The following is a 26,373-nucleotide window of genomic DNA, read 5'->3' as shown; positions in this document are numbered from 1 at the left end:
CTTCACTTTTGTTTTGAAGCTTCAGTTGCTGGTAACCAGCTACACTGTATGACCAAACGTTCTGAGCCACCTGCACATTACACCTACAGGCACTGTAGGCTATGGAGGCCCATACCATCAAGTTCCCAGAGCTCTTTAAACAATTAATTATTTTTTCAACCTGAAATTCATTGGCTTTGGCTTATTTTCTGTGAAGAACATAAATCCGAACTAATTTTCAATGACCTCATACTGTACCTCCCCCCACGCATTTACATTACATACAAGGTGTCCGGGTCCACTGGACCCAGGTCTAATAAAAGTGTTGAAAGTGTAGGTCCTGTGTTCCCACACTCTGTCTTCCTCCTTTCTGGTGCTGCTGATAGTGTTTTCTTCCCCTCCTGCTCCCGCACAAAGTTGCAACATTGTTGAAAATTCAACTACCAACACCGTCTGCTCTTACATTCCCGCACATTTTACCCTCTTTCTTGAGGGATCCAAATTTTATTTTCTCATACCCTGTTCCACCTGCAAATTAGGGGCATAATACTATAAATAAGACTTTGCCAGTGTGGTTCTTTATCACAACTGATCAAGATGGCAAAAGATTATCTGCTGCGAGGGCCATCCAATTGATTTTGGAAGAGAGAGGGGCTTCGGATGATGATGTTGACAAAGAGGTTTCAGAATATTTCACATTTCTGAAAATTCAGAGTCTGACAGTGACTTTGAAGAAGAGGAGGTTGAGCATCATTTAGTAACAAAACGAAGACGAGTACCCCATCTGCTGCCAGCTCCAGGACCAGAACAAGCCCACCAGACAGCAAGTGAAGAAATATGGATGTCAATAACTGGTGAAATTGAATGGTCTTCTTGCCCAAGAAATGAGCCACCCTGCAGAGCTGTTACTGTGATAAGCCAGGGCCAACACGGCTGACAGTTACTCATGTGCAGGACATCAAGTCTTCATTTGAGCTTTTCATCCCAGATTCCATCCAGAAATTTTTTCTGGATTGCAGTAATCTAGAAGGAAGGTGTGTTTTTGGAGAGAGGTGGAAGGAGATGGACCAAATTCATCTAAGAACCCCAAAGGCCAACTTTGGGGTTCTTATCCTTGCAGGAGTTTTCAGGTCCAAAGGGGAATCCACAGAATCCCTGTGGGATGCAGAAACCGGCACGAACCTTTCCGTGCATCAGTGTCTCTGGAAAACTTCCACAAAATTTCCAGGATTATTCGTTTTGATAACCGAGACAACAGACCAGCTCAACGGCAGAGAGACAAGCTAGCTGCCATCAGGACAGTGTGGGATAAGTGGGTGCACCACCTCCCCGTTTTACAACCCTGGGCCTAATATCACCATTGATGAGCGGCTGATCCCATTTAGTTGTGAAACATATTGCTTCACGTGTAAATGTGTTGTGTCTTTCCACTCACTCCACTTGATTATAACTGATTTATTTTTTTTATAACATTTTATTTAAAAAAAAAACAAAAAAAAAACGAGAAGCACATTAATTCATAAATGTGATCTAACAAAGGTAAAGGGAAAAAAATAATCATGTTTGCTGTTCATATGGCTTGTAATTGGGATGAAGTAAACATCTGTTGAGTAATTTAACATAAAATTGTTTGATAGTGTTAATTTGGAAAGCCAAAACTCTAGCGGGTCCACCAGACCCATGAACACTGGCTGAGTAACAAAAATACGAACACCACACAAGGGTTAATTTTTCTTTTGAAAAAAACTGAAAACGGGTCTCACAGACCCGAACACCATACAAGGGTTAAAACAGCTCGTTCTTTCACAATTGTTTGTAAAGGCAGACGGTGTGGCGAGGTGATTAAGATTAGGAGGTGGGGCTCTGGTCCTTCTCATCTAGTGTTTTTACTGGTGTATGGTCGCCACATTGGTTGTATATGTCGGCACAGCCTTGTCAACATTTATACACTGCTGTCTTCTTCTGAATGATACGTGTTGCTACTAAGAAAACCTGCACATCAGCACTGTTGTAGGAGTAGAAGAAGTCGATGGAGGGCACAAATAAAAGCTGATTTTTTTTTTTTCCCCAAAGATTTCTCTGGAAAATTGAATCTTTTCAAGCTCAGAGGTGGTGCAGCTAAACTGAGAAAGCATGGGTAAACTTATTTCTTCCAGTGTGCACACATGCTCTAGTTTCACAAATGTCAGTTTGTGTAGAAAAAAAATACATGCATGTTTTTATATACGTACATATTCAGCCCCTGGTGTCTGGAGACTTTTTTTTCCTGCTCATAAAAAAGTTACAAATCCAAAATCTACATGACTGACAGACACCGAGAGACAGTATTATTAGATTAATGCTGTAACCACCTACCCTGGAAGCTCTTGTTGATGCCTGAAGGGAAAGTGTTTCCCAGCATCACCACAGTGGGGTCAATGATGATTTCTCGGCTCCGGCCCTGCAGTCCTGAAACCTCACGCTGTCCTCCGCCGCCATCCATTCGTAGTGTCATCTCATTGTCATGGCGATCTAGGAAGACCTCGTGCCACTCACCATTGTCGAGTCGATAAGTGGGCAGTGTTAGGTTGTAGTCCCCGTCCCCAAGGTTGTAGAAAACACATAGAAGGCCCTGAAAGATCTGCAATGGGAAAACAGGACGATTAATATAAGCCTTACAAATCCAACAGGAGACTGAAAAACTAAGGGCGCCATTACTGTTTCCACAGGACGTAAGAGAGGAAGTAGCAACCATCTAACAACCAAAGCTTGGTGGAAACTGGTTCACGCAACAAGCCAGTGATCTAAAGCAACACTGTGAAGAAGAGTGGGCCAAAATTCCTTCACAACAATATGAGAGACTGACAAAGCCGCACAAAGAATAACACTTCAAATGATTGCTTTTAAAGGTGGTTCAACAAGTTGGTCAATCATGTGGTGTACGTAGATTTTCACAGGGATGCATATAACTGAAAAGTACTTGAATATTCATGAATTCAGCGTTTAAAGGTACAGTCAATCATTTTTTTGAGATTACTTATTAGAAAAAAAGAATACTTCATTCATAAATCTGCACTAATTGGTGTAAAATCAGCTGATACCTTTGGTTCCTTTGCCACTTCTTTCCCTGACTCAGTTAGTGACCTAGGGGTTCTGCTGGACAGCTCTTTCAAATTTAACAAACAAGTGTCTTCAGTAATCAAATCTAGCTTCTACCAACTTCGCCTTATTGCTAAGGCTAAGCACTATGTCCCTCATAAAGATCTTGAAAAGCTCATTCATGCTTTTGTGACTTCTAGATTGGATTACTGTAACTCCCTCTACTTTGGTCTTCACTCCGCACTCCTTCACAGGCTTCAGCTTGTCCAGAATGCTGCGGCTCGCCTCCTGACTGGCACTAGAAAGCATGCCTCTATCACCCCAGTTCTTATTGAGTTGCAATGGTTACCCATAAAATATCGCATTGAATTTGAAATATTGTTGCTCACCTTTGAAATTATAAATAATTTAGCCCCTCGTTATCTTGTCGATCTTCTTAGTCTATATGTCCCTGGGCGAGCCCTCAGGTCTTCAGCCCAATTACTCCTGGCTCAGCCTAGATCTAGACTTAAATCGAGGGGTGACCGTGCTTTTGCCCTGGTTGCACCGAATCTGTGGAACAACCTTCCTATCGCTGCGTCAGACTCCGTTTTATCTTTTAAATCCCGTTTAAAAACTCATTTATTCAACATACCTTTTCCATCTAGTTAGCGTCCCTGTTTTATATTTGGTTCAATTTCTTATCTATGTACTTTATCTTTTAGCTATATCTGTTCTTAGTAACTTTGTTCTTATATTCCCTTTTATTGTTGTATAATTAGTGCCCTTAACCTGATGACATATGTGGTACTTTGTTAATAGTCTTTTATTTATTGTCTTAAATTTCCTGTTTTTATTGTAAAGCACTTTGGTGTACCACTGGTCTTTTAAAGGTGCTATACAAATAAAGTTGTATTGTATTGTAAAATTACACTAATTCCAATAAATATACACAGGAGCAGGCTCTGGTTTGTGGAAGCCAGCATGCTGATTTGCCATCTTGAAAAAAAAAAATATGATGAGATGAGTTCCTTTCACCAAAGAAGCAAACACGTGAAGGAAAGACACAGCGCCACCAGCATGTGGCTAAAATGTTATCCTCTTCCTGCTCAGCTCGAGCCTCATCTTCTGATCTGAACTGTTTCCACAAAAGTGTAGCTGCCAGTTGATTCGCAACTATGAGAAAGATAGAACATGTCAACATTTACCCCGAGAATTCAGAACTGATCACTATTAACTGTTTCATCGATTACTGGAATTCGTCCAGGCTCTGAAGCAGCAAGTCACACCCAGACAATCACACTACCATCACCATGTTCTTTTTATCAAATGAGGTTAGTTTTATGTAACTGTCAGAAAAGTTCAAATTCGTCTCATCTGTCCACAGAATCAGTCTTGAGGATTATAAAGATGATTTCTGGCAAATGAAACAAGTCCTTCTTTTCAGTCAGCAGCAGTTTTTGCCTTGGAACTCTCTGATTTTTAAGCAAACAGCATTATATTTTGTACTACATATTCATTTTGGGTTTTCTTGTTCTTCTCAAAGGTAAGTTTTTAGTGCATTAAAATCAGACTAACATGACGGATTTCTACTTTGATTGCATAGGAGTACTGTCGGAGTAGGAAATGGATAGTAGCCAATGGTTTGTAAATAACTGGACATGAATAACTTGAGCTTCATACATAACATTATACTGCAGTATGTTTCTAACTAATTCTCATGACACTTTGTTTAAGGACACGACATATATTGAGGTGAGCTTGAAAGGAACGCAGATGTGAAGTGCAAATGTGACATGAAATGTGGATGTAAACTATAATTTCATATTTAGAATCCCTATATAAGAGCATATTGTCCTAAATGTTGCCAATAAAACAGACGATGTAGCATTTTAAGTACAATTTTGGATAAAAAACATTGTATCAACGTTTGGACTTATTTGACCTTAAAGAAGATGTCAGAGATCAAAGTAATGTGATATTTAGACTCCCCATATATCATTCCCTGCTTATATGCTGTCAATACAAACAATCACAGTAAGAAACAGAACTTAAATAAATAGATCTGTCTACCATTATTATCACTTTGGCCTTGAAGGAGAGGTCAGAGGTCATACTCTGGCCTTTTTACACTTTTTGTCAATTTTTGAGCAAGAAAAATCGGTGGATATTAGCAAAAGTTTAATGGATTGTTACCATGACCACTCTGCACCTCAATCAAAGCTTTTTGAGCGATCACGTTTACAGATAGAATGGCGCACGCACACACACGCTATCAAAAACAAAACCTGCTTGGGGGAGGTAATTAATGTGAAAACACTAAGTATATCTCTCCTTACAGAGACCTGCTCTCAAGGGATTATCAGTCAACCTCCCTGCGAAACGATTCCTCTGAAAACAGTTTTCTTGCAAAGCAAAGCTGACGTTTGTCTATCTTCGAGCACCTTTCAAGTGTACTTTTCAGTGCTTAGTGGGCATAAACTAAATGACATAGAGCCTCTTTGTTTTGGGGCATTGGCAGAAGTCTGAGCAGCATGGATTTCAAAATCCCAGTAAACAAATTGAAACTGAGGCCAAGAAACCAAAATTTAATGGCTTTTTTCCTCATGGGAGGTCATGAAATTCAGCCTGGTTTTTGTGTACTCTTGCAGACAAAGAAACAAAGAGATCTTTCCTTGGCAGAGGAACTCTCTTAATGGCAGGATGCCATTAGAGGGAAAATATGTTGCGCTGACCTGAGTTCAAATTTCAGGTTTTAAAGCTAATGGATCAAAAGAAAGAAAAGATTCCACAAGGATGTTAAAAGATTGGATCAATAGGACAATTTGGCCAGTAGGCCAATAAGCCAGATCGATTCCATGGGGGTTAGACGTGGGGAAAATAAATAATTCCCAAAACAGAAATTTCCCAACACAGTTTAATGACTGTATGACCAGAACGTGCATTCAGGTAAACCTTTCTCATATCAAGCAATCGGATTCTACCACAAGAACGCCTACGGCCAGTTTTACTCCCTAAGCAGTGACAACATGTGTCTTACCATTTAATTACAAACACCCTGGGAAAAAGGTAATTGTCATTTCTGCTTTTGCTCTGGGCCTAGAATAAATATTAAATGAGAGAACATTGAAAGCTGGCATTTAAACTTGCAATTTGTTGATTTGTAGCACTGACACACACAGACACACACAGACACACACACACACACACACACACACACACACACACACACACACACACACACACACACACACACACACACACACACACACACACACACACACACACACACACACACACACACACACACACACACACAGGCGTGGTTGTCCAGTACAATCTTGTGAGGAATGGGAGAGACAAAAGGAGGAAGCGACTTCGTGGTTGAGATGAGAATAAGGGAGAACACCAGCACTTTCCCCCGTGTTTACACAACAAGCTGTTCTCTTCAAGGCTCAGATCTCGAGATGAAGATTTTGGCTCGGCTGTGATGCTCACCACATGTCTATCACAGAGCAATATTCATTTGAACAAAAAAAAAAATCCGTCCAGGAAGCTGTGTGTCTGCATGTGTGTGTGTATGAAACTCAGCTAGAAGGAGAAGAAAACCAGGATAGAACATGTCCATATGCAGTGTTAAGAGGGATTGGGCGGTGGGTGGGTCGTCCTCATTTCAATTTCAAACTGTTTCCTCCAAGTGTCCCACTGAGCATAATTTTCTCCCCTCCATCTTTGTCTGCCACTGCTGCCACATAAACAGAGGACTGAGATGAAAAGGGCAGAGGAACTGAGACAAAGAAAGTGAGATGTGAAGGAGAAGTGGGTGGCTACCATTAACTCTCTCACTCATTCTCGACAAATAAAGATTTAACAAGTGTTTTTGGGGAGGAAAACTTTGTCAAAAAGAAAACAGCCATCGCTTGCCAGCACCCTCTGTAGCTGTCTACTGATCTTGCAGTCTTCTTTCTTTTTCCTCCTTTTCCCTTTGTCACGTCAGTCCTTCCTCCTCTGCCCATCTTTGGATTTTCCATCAATCCCACGGTCGTTTCTTCAGTTGGATAAAGTGTTGGATGGCTCCAAGGTTGTTTAGTTGGAGGACCGTGGCTCATTTCAAGGCTCTGTGATGAAGTATTAATTATATTCAGAATCCACTGGGGCAGAGCTTTCTAACCAGACACACTCACTGCCACCTGATTTTACCCCCAATTAAAGCTGAACGGAGTGGTGCAATTTGGCTCCTGCTCCGCTCCCTGGGTGGTATGTGACTGAGTGCATTTGATAGTGTGTCTTTGTGTTTTTGCACTAGGTGTGTGTGAAGGTGTGCAACTCCATTTTTCAGTAAACAGTCCCACTGCAGGGACCCTTCCATTCCCCACAGATGCTTCCTGCGACAGACTGCTCTCAGCGCCGCAGCCTTTAGTATTGCAGACATGTGCAGATGATGCATTAATCTCCCCAGTTCTCATGATTAAATAATGGTGTGTGAAGGTAGATTGTGTGCATATATGACTAGTGAAGGCATTTTTTCTTCAACTTTATTTATACTAGGGAATAGAAGGAAATTTGATGCTCAATACCAGCTTCCACTTTGCATTCGTACAATTGTTATTGCCCTTCTGCACCCATATCTGCTTGTCTGCAGAGACCTAATCTGCAGTCAGATGCTTTCGGGACTACACATCAACTTTGCCATTAAAAATAAAAACTGTTGAGCAAATGGCATCGTTTTGCATTTTTACCAGCTTAAAGGCAGATCACTTTAATTTATGTTTAATACTCTCCACGAACACCACAAGCTCCAGTTTGGTGTCAATTTTAGGAAAAAATCTACATGATCTTCACTAAACGAGGTCATTTTAAACAGAAGTGCATATTCTATTCTTTATAACGTGATCAATCACAAATTCTTCATATGTGAAAGAGACTGGCTGTGCAACTGATGAGTTTAGTTCAGGATGTCATTCTGTCTGTCATCCTGCGGTCAAGGTAATCTGCCTTGTAAAAATAAATGAGCCAAACAGCGTGAACTTAATGAAGCATTAAAACTGCAAAGCATCTTCTTGCCCAGCAAGATTTTAATGTCTTATTTAATCAGTCATCAAGCCATCAAGCAGTAAGGAATAGCCTGTCATTTAGAAATAAACTGCAAGTTGATGCAAATTTGATACTATGCAGCATGGACTGTGGAGAAAAAGCAGCTTTTGGTTTTTACAACAAGGACATGACCTTTGATTGTCATTTATGAGCTCCTTCTTTCCTTAATCTGAAAGGAACTGCTAGGGATGTCATACAAACATCAATGATCTCATGCTGGTTCTGTCTTCCCATGTCGTAATACCTGCCCTTTACCCCTTTTGGTTCTGCTACCACCCCACTTGAGAGCTCAATATGTTAATAATAGACCCGTCAATGAGACGGGCTGATCCTATAAAGTTTCGTGCAGCAACTCAGTGCGTGAATATAAACAGAGACAAAGCAGGATGATTGGATGACAGTGACTGCTCGAGTGGTGCAGCTTTCTGCAGCCACACTACTGACATGGTAACCGAGCTTTGTGGTAAAATACAAAGTCTGATGAATATCTATGAAAACTTTTTTACTAAGAGCAACTATATGTGTAATTATATGATGAATAACAGTGGCTGAGCCACTTATTGTGATGGTACGCTAATCAGTCATGTTGAGCTGCTAATGCCTGGTTCAAACATCTTATGGAGCACTTATACTAAGCCAGAGTGCATTTGAAATCCAATGTCCAGCTTGCTGTGCGACGTGGGTGGGCCCACCTGAAAAAGCAGGCGTGCATGGTTCACTGGACTACGCTTATAGTGTGATTGCAACTCGAGCTCCAACACGGCCCTCCAATACTTTCTCAATAACAATTACTTATGTTAAAAAATAAATTGCGAGAGGCTAAGGTGTCAGCACTTTTCCCCAAGCTGTTACTCAGGAAGCACATACACATTTTTTTCCTCATTCCTGGGTAATAAAAGTTTTTGCCTTATTGCCTCAAAGGTCTTTTTAAAGTTTGTTTTTATAACCTGTGATTAATTTGTAATCACGTTTGCAAATGTCATTGTGCTGGTCACAAAAGCAAAGTTTGAAAAGAATAATAAATATTTCATCTACCTTTGAGACATTAATAGTCAGGAAAGAAAATGTGCAGGATAAAATCTGCACTGTACTAGAGAATCCAATAATAACATCTTTAATTATGTCCATGGTTAGGTATAATTAAATTTAAGCATATCTAACAAAGCTGGCAAAAAGTGAAAATTAAAGCGGTGAAAGGGTAAAATCTACATCAGTCTGTTAGTTTTAAATTGCAAAAAAAGAGCTAAAAATAAATAAGTTCAAAGTTTTCAGACTATTTCTTTACCGTAGTAATTGTGATATAAACCCACTTTGTGATATACAGCAAAAGATTGCTATGCGTAATGTAGTACGACCGAGTGAAATTCAGCTCCCGTCTACTTCATTTTATCTCAGTAGTCAATAGAAGATTAGTGCCATAGAATCGGTGTGTTCGTGTGCATTCACTCACTGTGACAGAAAGCAAAGATCCCAGTGAGCCAAAATATGGGTCATTCTCACTGCGAGGTAATGAGACTGAAGAGAGGAGCAACGCTCCCTTTACGATGAATATTAATTCTGAAGACACGAACACAAACACTGAGTGCAGGAATTTACTGGTTGGTTAAGTCGAGGCCGATGGTCCAAAAATCATGCTGGAGCTCGTGAGCTAATTCAAAAATAATTACTTAGTGTAATGGTTCGTACTTTTCTTTTTATATGAAAGATTCGAAATGACTAAATTTGCCACGGAATAATTTAATATAATGTTTTTATATAAAACCCACAAGATAATTCTTGTGGGTTTTTGTTTATATTCAACACATTGGCAACACATTTAAATGTTTATATTATACCTACTATTGTATATTTTTGTATATTTAAATAACATACATCTATATATTTGATATAAAGCTGTCTCTGTGACCATGGTCAGCGCTGACTGAAGCTTCTACAGGGAGTGCAGAATTATTAGGCAAATGAGTATTTTGTCCACATCATCCTCTTCATGCATGTTGTCTTACTCCAAGCTGTATAGGCTCGAAAGCCTACTACCAATTAAGCATATTAGGTGATGTGCATCTCTGTAATGAGAAGGGGTGTGGTCTAATGACATCAACACCCTATATCAGGTGTGCATAATTATTAGGCAACTTCCTTTCCTTTGGCAAAATGGGTCAAAAGAAGGACTTGACAGGCTCAGAAAAGTCAAAAATAGTGAGATATCTTGCAGAGGGATGCAGCAGTCACAAAATTGCAAAGCTTCTGAAGCGTGATCATCGAACAATCAAGCGTTTCATTCAAAATAGTCAACAGGGTCGCAAGAAGCGTGTGGAAAAACCAAGGCGCCAAATAACTGCCCATGAACTGAGAAAAGTCAAGCGTGCAGCTGCCAAGATGCCACTTGCCACCAGTTTGGCCATATTTCAGAGCTGCAACATCACTGGAGTGCCCAAAAGCACAAGGTGTGCAATACTCAGAGACATGGCCAAGGTAAGAAAGGCTGAAAGACGACCACCACTGAACAAGACGCACAAGCTGAAACGTCAAGACTGGGCCAAGAAATATCTCAAGACTGGTTTTTCTAAGGTTTTATGGACTGATGAAATGAGAGTGAGTCTTGATGGGCCAGATGGATGGGCCCGTGGCTGGATTGGTAAAGGGCAGAGAGCTCCAGTCCGACTCAGACGCCAGCAAGGTGGAGGTGGAGTACTGGTTTGGGCTGGTATCATCAAAGATGAGCTTGTGGGGCCTTTTCGGGTTGAGGATGGAGTCAAGCTCAACTCCCAGTCCTACTGCCAGTTTCTGGAAGACACCTTCTTCAAGCAGTGGTACAGGAAGAAGTCTGCATCCTTCAAGAAAAACATGATTTTCATGCAGGACAATGCTCCATCACACGCGTCCAAGTACTCCACAGCGTGGCTGGCAAGAAAGGGTATAAAAGAAGAAAAACTAATGACATGGCCACCTTGTTCACCTGATCTGAACCCCATTGAGAACCTGTGGTCCATCATCAAATGTGAGATTTACAAGGAGGGAAAACAGTACACCTCTCTGAACAGTGTCTGGGAGGCTGTGGTTGCTGCTGCACGCAATGTTGATGGTGAACAGATCAAAACACTGACAGAATCCATGGATGGCAGGCTTTTGAGTGTCCTTGCAAAGAAAGGTGGCTATATTGGTCGCTGATTTGTTTTTGTTTTGTTTTTGAATGTCAGAAATGTATATTTGTGAATGTGGAGATGTTATATTGGTTTCACTGGTAAAAATAAATAATTGAAATGGGTATATATTTGTTTTTTGTTAAGTTGCCTAATAATTATGCACAGTAATAGTCACCTGCACACACAGATATCCCCCTAAAATAGCTCAAACTACAAACAAACTAAAAACTACTTCCAAAAACATTCAGCTTTGATATTAATGAGTTTTTTGGGTTCATTGAGAACATGGTTGTTGTTCAATAATAAAATTATTCCTCAAAAATACAACTTGCCTAATAATTCTGCACTCCCTGTACATGAAAAGAAAAGAGTAAAGCTTTTTCACGGTGACTCTTCCTTTTGGATTCTAACGTCTGATGTTGTTTGAGTAATAAGAGATGCTTGGCTGTCTTCTAGGTTTGAATTTCAACATTATGAACATCACGAATGGATCCCAAATGCAACAGTTAAGTAGAGAACAGAGAGGCTGTGGCTATCCTTTCCTAAAAATCCTCCTTCACTCAGGGCAAGGCTGCAAACTACCTCAGATACTTCTGATGTTCCCTGTTGCTCTATTCACCATGAGAAATTCAAAACAAGTAAGTGAAGCTTTGCTCTAAAATAACTTATGTGTGTTAATATTTGCAAGATGATTTCCTCACACACAAACTTAGTCACTGAATACTTTTTATTACACCCTTTTTATTTTATGTGCGCTTTTTTTAAAGGAATATTATACATTTTCATTGCAATGTAGATTATATTAAATAATATTTATCTGTGAAGCAGATACCTTCTCTGGATGACATTTCCTTGGCCTATAGTAGCACTAAAGGAAGGTTGCAGTCATTTGTGATCAGGATGTGGCCTTCAACATGCACGTTAAACAAATACGCAGCACTGCTTTCTTTAATCTGGACAGTATCACTAAAAGTAGTGAAAAGAACGATGCTGAAAAGTGAATTCATGCATCAATTACTCCTAGGCTGAACTATATTATAAATTATAATTCAGTATTATCAGTTTGTTTTCAGATCTCTCTATAAAGCCTTCAGGTAGCAAAACGCTGCAGCAAGAGTACCGAAGAGAGTAACATCATTATCTTCCCTTTATTGGCTCCCTGTTGAATCCAGAATTGAACTTAAAATCTTTCAACTCACATACAAAGTCTCCAATAATTTGGCCACATCATATTTTGAAGACCTCATAGTATCACTTCATCCTAACAGAGCACTTCACTCTCAGACTGCAGGCTCACTTGTGGTTCCTAGAGCTGCTAATAGTTCTCAACTTGGATTGGAGGGGTCGACACTCTCCCTACTTTTAACATTAGGCTTAAAACTTTCCATTTTGACAATCTGATAGGGTTCGATCAGGTGACCCTGAACCATCCTCATCACACTACAGTCACACTGGGGCAAACACTGGTTGGAGACTGTGGTATGACCAAAATTATTATTGACAGTGTCCAATGGATGAGCAACCTCGTTGCCTTTGAAATCATTGCTTAGAACAGTGTTTCCCAAGAAATGATCAGGTCTGCCGTGGAAGATTATCTGGTTCCACCTGATTAGTACTCTAAGCGATCGGCGTGAGTAACGGGGAGAACAATTACATTCTCTTCCACCAGAGGGCAGTACAACTACCTTCTCTAATTAAATGTGTTGCCAACTGCAGGTAAAACAGAAGAAGACAGAGAGGAAATTACATAATAGTCATGCTGTGAGGCGACACAGCGCGTAATAGCAATAGATAAATATGTGAAAAGGAAAAGTAGTCAGTCTGACCTGGTCCCGGAGAAAATTCCTAGCATGAGTAGTGGTCAGAAGAAGGCAACAAAGGTATACTGGGGACAAACCGAGCCAATTCTGCTGTGCCTGGTCTATGGGGAAAAATGATCATGCTTTTTGTGACATTTTTGTTTGGTGCTGTGCCACGTGATTTTTCTAATGTGAAATATGTGCCATGGCTCCAAAAGGTTGAGAAACAATGGCTTAAAAGACGGGGGCCAGTCCCGTGACCACCTGCAACCAGCTCTAGTCTTCAAAATGACTTTGGTGCATCAAAATGGCAAAAAATCAGCAATAATTGAGTCATACTGCCAATTACATGCAACGTGTTTGTGATAATGCAGCGATTAACCGTGTAAACCCGTCAAAAAGCTGCAAATCTGTTGCCATCTATGAAAAGAAACTCCTGAAGGAAGTTGCTGCAGAACGTCAAAATTACATAGACAGCTTTTATACAGCAATATAACCAGAACAGAACCAGTTGGAAACCAAAAGAGCTGATCCCCTTTCCACCTATCGCGATTATCGAGACACATTGCAGATGAGTTGTGCTCATCGGTGCAGTGTTGGAAACCTGTCTATGTTTATAAATTAAACATGAATTAATAGCACACCTTCATTAGTTTGCCTGAGAGTGATTACAGGCAGTCCAAGTCAGACCAAGCTTGTTTGGAGGCAGATTCCCCTCCACCACCAGGTGACCTATGCAACTGTCCTCCGGTTGAAAGCGGTCACACGGAAGTTGACGCTACTGCACACACAACACCAGGGCATCCAGTTTGTACCGCAGATGGCTGTCACTCCACGAGCCTGGTTCTGTCAGAGGCATTATCTTTCTGATAAAACAGAGCTGTTGTTTCTTCCCACTGTCACCAAGTGCTTGCTCATCTGATTTCTGGGGTTTTCTCTTTAATATTGTAAGGCCCTTACCTCACAGTATGAAGTGCCTTGAGGCTACTGTTGTAAATTCAATTGAATTTCATGCACGTAAAATTGTTACAGCACAAAAAACAGTGGCTCAAAAAACAGGAACTTTATCAGTAATCAGAGAGACTAAAGTCATTTAAAGAAGAGAGCCTAATATGCTTTGTAATATCTTTTACTAAGCATACTGTTGGATGTGAAGCCATACACAAACAGAAGGGGCTCCTCACAATGTAACAGTGTATCCAACCAAGAGTAACACATACTAATTTCTTCCTCTGATTAAAAGCAATCAAAACTATTACAGTGAAAAATATAATCTTAGCAGGCAGTAAACGGTTATGTTTCCACCAAGAACTCAGCAGGGTTTCCAATGTTTCACTGCTCTGCACTCAGGAATAAATGCACTATTTATGATAGATAAACGATGTGCACTCGCTCCCCATGTGGCTGTGCTGATGGAGCAATGTGATATTTAGGAGGGAGTGTGGGAATGGATGAACAGAAAGGATAGACAGATGGAGATCAGAGGAGATTTAAACGGCTGCCATGGTATGGATAATCATCATCATTTAAGACACAGATGTTTGATCAATACGTGTGGTTTGAGTGTGGGGCAAAAGACAGGGAAAGGCACGAGTAAAGAACTGGGAAGGTGCGCGGTGAGCATCTATACTCGTTTGTAAAACACGGTGGAAAATGCATACAGAGAAATCAGATGTTGATCCACCATGTACAGTAATAACATCTGGAAAGCATCTGATTGGCAACAGCGTTATTTTCTTGCATGACAATGATGCCAAACACACAACAGAACGCTATCAGTCCTGGACTGGCCTCCCCAGAGCCTGCAGCTCAACATTACTGAAGCAGTGTGTGATCACCCAAAGAAGCCTTTTGAAGGCTGGAGAACGATTCCTAAAGTCTATTTAACACAGACTAAATAACGCTTGTGTAAGAGAATTCAGGCTGTTTCTGTCTGGCTTTACTTTATATGCTGTATTTCTGTGTATGTTTCCAAGTGTTTTAATCAGATGCTGCACTTCTTTCCCATTTTCCTAACAAATAATAATAATTATTCACATTATTCAATAATAATAATAATTTGCAGTTGTTTGCACACAAACCAATTATTCTAAACAAGTGTCAGAAGTCAGACGTCCTCTGTATATACTGGTAAGCTGCTACAGGCCCGGCCAAGGTTTAATATGTTCCATCGATGATTAAGATTAGTGTAGTGCAATGATGTGACTGTTTTCATTTTATAAACTGATGGATGGAAAACATTAATTAAAAAGAAGACATGCAACAACACAAAACAACAACAACAAGTGAACATCTGGATATTAACAGCTGGAAAAAAAACTGTTGAGAAACCAAAAACACTAAAGTAAAGACATGCATCTGTTTCTGGTTGTTTCGAATGTCTTTTATCTGCCCTGAAAGGAAATGTTGTTTGGAAACAGGAGATGTACACCTGTGATGATTTCCCTCTCACTGCCTTAGGTGGGGGCCCCAAGAAGTCAAAGGTAAAAAACAAAAAGTTGTTTACTTTGTTTACTCCTGTCACATCTGTGTGGTTGGCCAAAGCGTCTCACTGAAAGCTGTGTGCCTCCTTTAATTTATTCATTCACTTTTTGTTGACTTGTCTGGCTCATTAGGTCTTGAATTCACATAAGTGACCATGACAAATGAGCATAAATGTCTATTTACTTTTAAATATTTAATCAGTCTGATCCTACGTGAGTTGTCCCTACAGTGTACAAATTCAGGTGATAGCTTTGTATAAAATGCAAATAGATTCATTGTCCTACCAAACTTCACTGGGAATCTAAGGAGCTTGGAGAGAAAAGCGTCTGGACTTCTTTAAGTTTCTTGAAGATGTTTCCCCTCTCATCCGAGAAGCTTCTTCAGTTCTAAGATCAACTGGTGGAGAGTCCCAGATTTTAAGCCCTATGGGAGGGTCCCCAAGAGTGTCATGGACCCCCTATTGATCCTCTACCTAATCACATGTGAAAACGGGTGTGGGTCACAATCAGCCGCGGTTTCGGGTGAACCAACTGTGAAACCTACCCCCCTATCATGTGATTTACTGAGGTCAAATGGCCCAGGATGTGAGTGAGCGTTAAGGCGTCTGGGAAGGAAACTGGATTGTAAGCCGCCGCCTCTGTTCAAAGATGGTTGTTCACAGTGGACATAGACGCTTCTTTCACTCTTCTTTCAAACCATCTGTCTTCTCTGTCCAAAATGTGAACGTTGGAATCCTCGAAGGAGTAGTGCTGGGACTGTACTTCAGTGTACTGAAGAAGCTTCTCGGATGAGAGGTCTTCAAGCAACTTAAAGAAGTCCAGATGCTTTTCTTTCCAAGCTCCTTAGACTTCAGTGTACTTCCCAGTGTACTTCAGACCCAGCCATACACTCAGACAAAAACCAGTTCATCCAAAAGACAAAAAAAAAGCAAACTTAATGTATGCTGTACAGTGTCTACATTGGAGAGACCAAAGAGCCACTTCATGAACGCATGGCACAACATACAAGAGCCACCTCAACTGGACAAGACTCGGATGTTGCATCTTAAGGATAAAGGTCACTCCTTTGAGGATGCCAACGTTCACATTTTGGACAGAGAAGACAGATGGTCATGACTCTCCACCATTTGCTCTTAGAACTGAAGAAACTTCTTGGACGAGAGATGAAACATCTTAAAGAAAGTCCAGACGCTTTTCTTTCCAAGCTCTTTAGACTACGATGAATTCACACATGGCTACAGAAACAAATTATGTTAACTGTTACTTTTGTTGCTTTTACCTCTTTTCAAAAAGTGTCTGTTGCATAGGTATCATTATAGCAAGAGAAAGTGCATGTCATAAGAGCAGTGGGTGGATAAAGAAAATGCCTGCAGTTGCTACAGGATAAAGAGTAGAGCAGAATCTGAAACTGTTCATGAAGCGAGAAGGTAAAATAAAATTGCTTTCCACACAACAAAGCCAAACCCAAACTCACAACCTGCTATGAAAAATTCTGAAAGTGAGGAAAAGTGATGACTCCATCTTCCTGCACTCACCTCCAGACGTAAGTATTCACTTTGCTCCTTTGAGATCAGACTGAAAAGGACACTGCTGTGTTTACGGGTTCGAACCAGGACTTGGATCCATGTCCTCCGGGCAGGCAGCGGGGACGCCAACTGGTAACGCACGTGACTGTGGCCATCAAAGGAGTACTCTGGGACCTCTGGTGTTGGTGGATACAAACACATAACCACACACAGAGGTCAGCCACATAGTGCTACGTTTAAACAGGATTTCAAGTGCAAAACATAATTCTTAGACAGTCTGGATGCTGCTTTCCTCCACAGAGAAGACACCACAAGTCACTTCAGCTAAATCAGTTTTAAAAAGTCCGGTGCTGGGGACAGAAAGACTATGTTAAATGCACAAGATAGAATATGCATGTTTGGTTTAGCTTGGGTTCTTCTGTCTAAGAGTTTGAAGTTTTCACAGAAGTGTTTTTTGTGCATGCCTCTCAGAATAAACCAAGCACACCTAAAACTCTCAAAGCCATTCTTCCATCTCACGGCATACGCAAGTGAAATTTTCTTCTATCGCTTTCACACCTCTTCCTTTTCTTTGTCTCCTTCCCTTGTAACTTTGACAAAGTCGAGTGGTTCATGAGAGCTCACTTGAAGGCAATGTCAAATCAATTTTTTTTTTTGTGGGGCGGGGGGGGGGGGGGGTGCTTCTAGGCATGGAATATGCAGCTGATCAGCCATGTCCTCTTGAAGCTCCCAAAACTCCATCTCAAATTTTACTTTGCCTCTCACGGCCACAGGCTGTTTATATAAAAACATAACAACACCATCAATTTTACACCAACAGTCTCACGTTATTCAACGATGGCTTGTCAAATACACGAAATACTTTGAAGTAGAAGTGGGGGTATTTGTTTTCCTTTCCTCTTCTTTTTTATTTTCCATGTAGACTCCAACAGAGTAAAGGGCAAATATTTAAATTAAAGAGTGAAAGAATAAATAGTGAATTTTGCAAGTTTTTGTTTTACAAGATGAGAGTGACTCACTATCATTTGTTCAGTTCAGTTAATACTGCATCACATTCCAGTTTTATTCCAAAAAAAAGAGACTTCCTTGTAATTTTCTTACTTTGCAAAGCAATCCACCGGGGTAAATTGGAACTGGGCTGCATGTTAAACACAGATGGTTTAATCTGTTAACGACCGGAGCGCTATTTGTCATATAAGACATAACAGAAACAAAGAACCATTTGTACAGACTGCACACCAAATCTTGACCTGTTACGATTTCAGATTCTACATTCGAGTCGTGTCTGAGTCTCACTGTGAAATAGGAGGCAGAAACCAAACAAGACCGTAAAGCCTGGACTAGTGTGCTGCGATCAGCAGAAAGCATGACTGAAGGTGTCCTCCTCAACTCCAAGGATGTGTGCGAGAGGCCACGTAGGACCAGAGCCATTAAAGAGCCAATCTCAGTCCAATAAAAGTCTGCAATAAGCCAATTGTCTCCACAACCACACGACCAGCACAGAGAGGCTCAGAAGAAGCCATCTTCTTTAGGCCAAGGGGCAGGGTAGGTTGCTTGGTGAGTAAAACAAAAATTACACTGCAGTGTACTTCTGAGATTGGAAACTGATGGAGTGCCGTTAGTGTCTTCTTGAGTCATCCTTGCCTGCATTTATATATCTGCGATACACTTGGAGCATTGTCATGGCTAGTTGGCGATGTCCCGGGTATCGCTTCACAAAGCTACTTACACCCCATTATTCAATTTGTTTATTTTAAACCCTAAAAGTCAAGGCAGCGCATCCTAATTTTTATGGAAGAATTCATAGACGCTGCCAATGAGTGACAGCAGTGAGGTCTGGTAGTCTCAGGATCTCGTCTCTACTTTTTGCAGATGGTGTGACCCTGCTGGGTTTATTCAGTAGTGACCTCCAGCTCAGCCTGGGACAATTTGCTGTGCCGAGTGTAGTCGGACTAAGAATCGGGAACTACAAGTTTGAGGCTGTGGTTCTCAGACAGAAAAGGGTTAACTGCCTACTTCAGGTTAAGGATTAGTTGACACATTAAGTGGAGGAGTTCAAGTATATCAGGGTCTTGCTCACAAGTGAGAGTGGAGTAAAGCAGAGCAGGAGATTAACAGATGCTTTGGCACGCTGTTCATTACGGTGAAGAGAAAGCTGAGTGTGAAGCTAAAGCTGTCGATTTACTTGTTGACTTTCTGACCCTCACCTAAAGCCACAGGCTGCTGGGAGTGACTGAAAGAATAAGAACAACATACAAGAGAGCAGGCAGACCTCATTCTGATAGGTGTCTGGGTTGAACCGTAAAGTTAGGGTCAAGAGCTCAGTCATTCAGGAGGTGATATAGGGATCTCCCCAGGATGCCTCCTGGATTACAGATGTGTTTCGGGCATGTCTAACTTAAAGGGGCCCGCAGGACATGTTGGAGAGAGATTATGTTTCTCAGCTGGTCTTATGTCCCTCTTAAATAGAGTTGTTCCTTCCCACTGTCTCAAGTGCTTGATAAAAGGGGGTCACTTGATAGTTGGAGTCTCTCTCTGCTATTTTAGGCTCTTTACCTTACAATATAAAGTATCTTCAGGAGACTGTTGTGATTTGGTGCTGTGCAAATAAAACTGAAATGAACTGAATGCCACTAAAACTATTTTAAAACATTAACTTCTGGCATTTCCAGGTGAATAAAGTTGGGTTATTTTCCACAGTTGCGCTTTCACACATGCAACACGCAGCAGGAAATAGTCCGCTTTCACATGTGTTCAGACATCTAGAAATGTGATGTGTCGTGGCGCTGCCAGGATGCAGCATGTGGTAGGTGCCACACATCATACCCACTTGTTAGTGTTAATTGCACAGCACACACACAGGCACAAACTTACATTAACACAAACCTTGTATACGGGAGTTGGCAGGTTAAAGAAAACGTCTAGCCTGGATGTATTTGTTCACATATCCAGCTCCCCTGGATAGCTCTTGGAAAAGTTCAGGGCTGCTTGTGTGAAAACAGCTTAACTGAAGTGCTCCATGTTTGTAGTTGCATCCTCAGCTAATTTATTAAATGCTTTGGTTCACCCTCAGCTGCTGCGTCCTTTGCCATAGTTGTTGTGGCCTTGGAGCCACACAGCTTTTATTCTGTTTTACAGTCTAGGTTACCCGGTAACAAAACAGGGGGTTCTCGTCAACAATATTTATGGGAATGTTAACCGTAAAATTTCTGACAGCCATGTTTACTATAGCCTTGAAGACCAAAACATTACACTGAAAATAAAGCTGCTCAGGATCCCTTGAAGCTGTTGGAGGAAACAGCCTGTACCATGTGACACAGCTGAAGTGATAAGCTGGGAAGGACGTGTGCATTTTAGCATTTAGAGCGATTTTGTGATAGCACAAACTCCTTGTCCGACAATGACCAAATATGTGTTCGTTTCACATACTGTAATCTGACATAGTCAACAGGGAGTAAATGATCTTTGAGGCCACATGGATGATTTTCTTTTCTTTTTAATGTTACTGTCAAGAACAACATTTTATTGCATAATGTAAAACAAAAATAATAAAAAATTGGCATACCTTCTTCACACTGGTGTCCTGTGTATCCGGGTATACACTGGCAGCTGAAGGAGCCCCACTCACCGTGACAGCGACCCCGGTGGCCACAGGATGGATAGCCCATGTTGACACAGCTGCTATCTGTGGTCAGGCAGCCTGGAGAGCTGGACTGCGAGTCGGCCGGGGAGCCCAAATCATACAGCTGAATGGAAGAGATACAGGGGAGGAGATGGGAGGATTAGTAAATTTAGAGAAGGTAAAGTTGAAGAAAGGAGAAACTGGATATGAAGTGAAATTGGAAAAATATAAACAAAGTAAAACAACAAGAAAGCAAGAAGGAAAACGAGGCGGAAATAGGAGGGAAGAAAAAGTGGAAAAGTTGAGATGCGAGGAAGGCAATAGGGAGAGGTGCCAAGAAGTAAGTAGCTTACATACAGAAGGCAAAAAGGCAAAGTGACAGCAGAGAAAATGGGATTAGGGAAGACACGGGACAGACGTATAAGGGGGTCAGCAGCCAGAGGGAGAGTCGGAATATTCGAAAGAGGTAAGTAAAGTCAAAGAGAATGAAAATGAATCGATTGAGGAAGAAAACTCTAAAATACACTGAAAGACATAAACTCAGACAGTCTCTTTCTTTAAATTGTCATCTCTCTGTCTCTCAGAGTCTCTCGTCACAATGATGAAACCAAACTCTTGACCAGAGAAACAGCATGACCACCTACAGGGAGAGCTGAAAGGACAGAGGAACCTTGAACGCTTACAATCGGATGTCATAAAATACATTAATATGTTCAGTCACCTCCCTGCCAGGACCAAACTTTATGAGTGTTTGTGCTGCAGAGAGGATGCAGGAATGTGAACGATTGTAAAGTGAAATGAATCATGCCATCAGGGAGCTGCTGATTGGTTCTGACCTCCAGCAAAGAGGGCTCTTATTGGTTGTTGACCTTTAAATGCTACAGCTCCACAATTTTCTGGGGTTGAGCTGATCATGTTGATCGCCAAGGACTGAAAGACAAACATCTGCATTCTAAAGCAGAAAGACATATTGGCGTGTCTGCCATTGATTCGACTGAGCACAGCACTGGCTGATACATGAGCTCAACTCAAAAATACAGCTGCTTCTTCATGAATAACAAATTACGGCTTGAGCTGAAAACAGTGTCACACCCCCACAAAGAGACGCAGCAGGATGCCATATTTGCCACGATTAATTTCAGGTGTTGCGTATAAAAATGTACACAAAGTGAAAATACATTCTAAATGAAAAAGCATGCAGCTGGAGTGTGCCGTGCAAAGAGTGAAGTTTCACCCAAAATGTCTGAACCTTGAAGCACTTCAGTCACACCTTGGAGGAAGTGATAATGAAGATGGCTGACAATGACATGCAGAAGTCAGGCATAATGTCACCTAAACAGCATGAAATGAGTCTTTATAAGTATTGAATTCAAATTTACAACGTGGTAAGATGATGTCGTTTCATATCGTTAAAAATTCTTTTTTTTTTTATTAGTTCGCCATCCACATGTTGGTTTTATTTCACTCCCTCACTTGTCTGAAAGAAGATATTTTAGCTGCTTTAAATTGCTCCCAGTGTCCATGCCTGCCAAAAGCAAAATGCAATGCAATACAAGGCAATATCTAGACTATGATTTCCTAAAAACATACAGAACTTTTTTTGCTGAATATATATTTTGGTGAAATGAGAAAACATCATCTGTCCACAGTGTTCTGTAACTTCTGTTATGAGGTAAACTTTTTGCTGAGAAACTCTGTAAATCAAGTTTCGAATCATAGCTAGTAGCACTCAAAAAGCTATTAGTCAGTGTGCTGTAACTGCACACCTCCCTACTTAACAATGTAGTGACAGATATGTCAAAAGCACAGAAAACCTTAAAGCTGTAATGCTACTCTGAGAGCTGAAGGGAGAAAGGAAAGCAGAATAATGATAAGACGAGGATGGAGAAAGTGGAAAACGGACAAAGGTGAGTGACAGCAGGGGTAAGAGAGGCAGAGAGGTAGCTCCAGAATAGAAGCATATTAAAAGGAAATCATTTCCTGTCTTTTTACCTGGATGCAACCTCACTATTACCACCGGGCTTACTCCAGTCTCATTTATCCTTTTAATTCATTCACCTTTTCCTGTTTAGGTTACATGCAGCCATGCACCACACTTCACTGGTTTTAATTAAGACAACATGGTATGCAGTGTTAATTTAGTCAATGGGAACTGCGATGAGAATTTTTCAAGCCAAAAAACTTACTTAAATTTGTACCTTTGTACTGGTAGATTTTCATACTAAAACTATCATAAAAAATGTTCAAGACATGAGAATGAACCACGTTTGCTTTGCTCAGCGGCCTTGCAGATTCTGTGGAAAAATTCAGCAGCTTCTGAATAGCTTTTTCTGCCTCCCAAAATCTCTCTACTGGTTTACTAGCTTGGTTTCATAAGAAGCTCCTTACTTTCAGTAACACTGTGTCTGTTAGCAATGTGAGAGTTTTATACATATGAACTAAACCTGTGTGCACATTACCGCAGACTGTAGCTAACATACATATAGGCAGGCAAGATGTTCTTTAGATTTTCCCAAAATACTGAAGAATACATCAACCCATCTACTCAAACTAAACCCAGACAGGATTTTAGAGAACAACTGAAAGAATGATGTTATGGATGAGCTGCTACTCTTCAGTAGAAATAACTGTGCAGCTTTGGCAAAGCTAATGCTAATGCTAATGCTAGCTGACCATGGTCAACTGTGATTTTGTTCCAATTAAGGATTGACTGATTAGCCAATTCCAGGTTGCAGGCAGGTGTTTTTGGAATAAAGTGTTATTTCTGTAAATACATTATTAATTTCTCTAAATAAATAACTTATAAAGGACAATTAGTATATAGTTCCTGATGCTGTCTTCACTCCGCCTGTGTACAAAGATTCAAACATGCAGCTCTGCTTTTCTGTATGAGCAATTAGCCTTATAGCGGGTGGATACAGAGGAAAATGGTGACGTGATCTTACAGCTTTGAGGACTGGAGGTACAGACATTACTTTTATTTTTATTTAATGAATGGGCAAGAGCACAATGGTGAAATGCAACTGCATCCAAAACGGAAACAATAATGGTAAATGACCTGTATTTGTATATCGCTTTTCTAGTCCCTAAGGACCCCAAAGCGTTTTACACATCCAGTCATCCACCCATTCACACACATTCACACACTGGTGATGGCAGCTACATTGTAGCCACAGCCACCCTGGGGCGCACTGACAGAGGCGAGGTTGCCGGACACTGGCGCCCCTGCCAGTGTGGCGCTCTGACCACCACCAGTAGGCAACGGGTGAAGTGTCTTGCCCAAGGACACAACGACCGAGACTGTCCAAGCCGGGGCTCGAACCGGCAACCTTCTGATTACAACGCGAACTCCCAACGCTTGAGCTACGATTGCCCCAATAATATGCTGCTAACACAACATCAGCTCTCTGTAAACATCTGTGCAGACAGTATGCCAACGCTGAGCTAACACAAGTGACGTTAAAGCTACTGAGACACCAAATTTTAATAGGCAGTGGTGAGCAGTCAGGCCTGTAGCGCTGTAGCCTTCACTTCACTGTGGCAATTGCATTTACTGTCTTTGGGCTGTTTTTCTTAATCCCTGCTTTGTGTTGTTAGTTTTGGATTCGTACATAAAAACTAAAAGTCATGATAACGTTGCTTTTGTTCACATCGTGCCGCGGCAGTGAGCTCGTCTGATTCCCACCCATACTGCCGGTGAGGAGGACATATCAACATCAGCTACCTTTTTACCTCATCGACAGGCACTCACACCCATGCAGAAACAGATGATGTTGCTATAGCAACAAACATGACACACTGGAGCATTTTTGCAAGGAAAGGAACAACAACACCAGAGGAAAAGGAAAAAAATAAAAATCATACAATGCCGGAACATGTCCATCAACATTATTAATCATCAGCACGCCTACTGTTGCATGCTTTTGGGGATTTATTATACTCATGTCCGCCCACACACATCATGCAGATTCCTCTCATTAGTACACAGTGTTTGTGCAGCCTCCTGCTACATCCCTGGCTAAGGTAAACCACACTAACTCCAAGCCTTCAGCACTGCAGAAAGACAGACTTATATCCTTTAATATCGCCGCTCTTGAGATTCAACATCTTAACAGAGCTTTCAAATTGTCTACTGAATGGATACAAATAAATTGTGTTTATAGAGACAACAGTTCTAAAAGCCACCCCTAGAGGCCTCGTGGCTCCTCACACCTTACCGGAGTGCTGAACGAAAGGATGTTTGAATTGACCGGCCAAGGTTGTTTTTCATTTAAACATAAGTGTGCAGAATAATAACTGCTCTTTCCCACAAAACACCTGGGTTATTACTTAGCAACACACAGACACACCTGCATACACAGAAATACCTTATTAGCAGACTGAAGAGGAGTCCTTAGAATATGAGTGGACCACAAGAAAAAAGAAGGAAACACACACACACACACACACACACACACACACACACACACACACACACACACACACACACACACACACACACACACTAAATGATGGAAACTTGTCAGTTGCACAGTTTTATGTGTTTAAAACTTCTGCATCATGACTGTTTTTTTTAGCAAACAACCAATTACTATTTAATGCTGGAAACAGAGGATGTGTCTGCAGGACACCGAGAGAGCGACATATGCCTGGTAATGAACCCGTTTGTGCTGACACTGACCTCATTAAACGGAACATGTATTGGACTAAAGTGACAGAGAGGTTGTGTAGTAGTTGGCTCATGATATTAGGCTCACATTATTGACTGTTTTTATTGGTTGGCTGGTCGGGCTAATCAATTAACTCAGCGGTCCTAGCGCATTAAATGCTCATGTGTACCCGGCTGAAGGCAAGCCACAAATAACCCACTCTGAGCCAGCTTTCAGTGTTTTCCCGGTCCTCACTACTTCTATACACACACACACACACACACACACACACACACACACACACACACACACACACACACACACACACGCACACACACACACACACACGCACACACACGCACACACACGCACATTAGAGAGTGACCATAATCCAGACAATGATGAACAGCAGTCTCACAGTAATTCTCTCAACACTGAGCCATATAATATACTCTGTTATGACTAGTGAAATATAATTTCATAAATTATTTAGAATATAATCTTAAACTGTACAAACCAATCTCCGTTTTATACCTAGAAATATGATCTCCTCCACGTCCATTATGTGGGGCTCATGTGCTTTAACTCTAAGAAAGAAATCCATCATACGCAGTGCTGGCATAATGCGATGGAAGCGGAATCAGCAGGAGAAAAACTATTTTGCTCATCTGCATTTAAAAGCATACCAGGCCTGTCCACATAAATTTCCTGTGATGTTTTTTTAATAAAAGTGTGCATTTAGTCAAAATCTTCCACTCCAACATTTGAATAACTTCCCTGAAATGGTCCAGCAAAAATACGCTACTACCCGTTGTTCACTTCTCTCACTTAATTTAAATTAGTAGCTGCAGCTAGGGTTGCCAACCGTCCCTTAAAATACGGAATCGTCCCGTATTTAGAAACAAAAGCACACGTCCCGTATTGAGCTAATAAGGGACGCACTTTGTCCCGTAATACAGTGAGAATCAAAAGTAGTCTATAAATGTTAATGGAATTAACGCTTTGTTGGAAAGCATAATTC

General features: G+C 41.0%; 1 protein-coding gene across 1 annotated transcript in view; it reads right to left on the bottom strand.

Annotated features, from left to right (window-relative positions):
* The window catches only part of LOC113026743 (neural-cadherin), a 332,913-nt gene that overhangs the window by 44,453 nt on the left and 262,087 nt on the right, over positions 1 to 26,373 (bottom strand). Inside the window, exons 31-33 of the mRNA XM_026175859.1 lie at positions 20,647 to 20,827; positions 17,091 to 17,257; positions 2,335 to 2,599 (exon numbers count right to left, since the gene is read on the bottom strand). Of these exons, the coding sequence (XP_026031644.1) occupies positions 2,335 to 2,599; positions 17,091 to 17,257; positions 20,647 to 20,827 (613 nt within the window). The remainder of the gene's footprint in view (positions 1 to 2,334; positions 2,600 to 17,090; positions 17,258 to 20,646; positions 20,828 to 26,373) is intronic.

This window comes from Astatotilapia calliptera, chromosome 1 (assembly GCF_900246225.1).
Source record: "Astatotilapia calliptera chromosome 1, fAstCal1.2, whole genome shotgun sequence".
NCBI classification, from domain to species: domain Eukaryota; kingdom Metazoa; phylum Chordata; class Actinopteri; order Cichliformes; family Cichlidae; genus Astatotilapia; species Astatotilapia calliptera.
The sequence above is the reverse complement of the archived record's forward strand: the minus strand, read 5'-3'. Positions and strand labels throughout refer to the sequence as shown.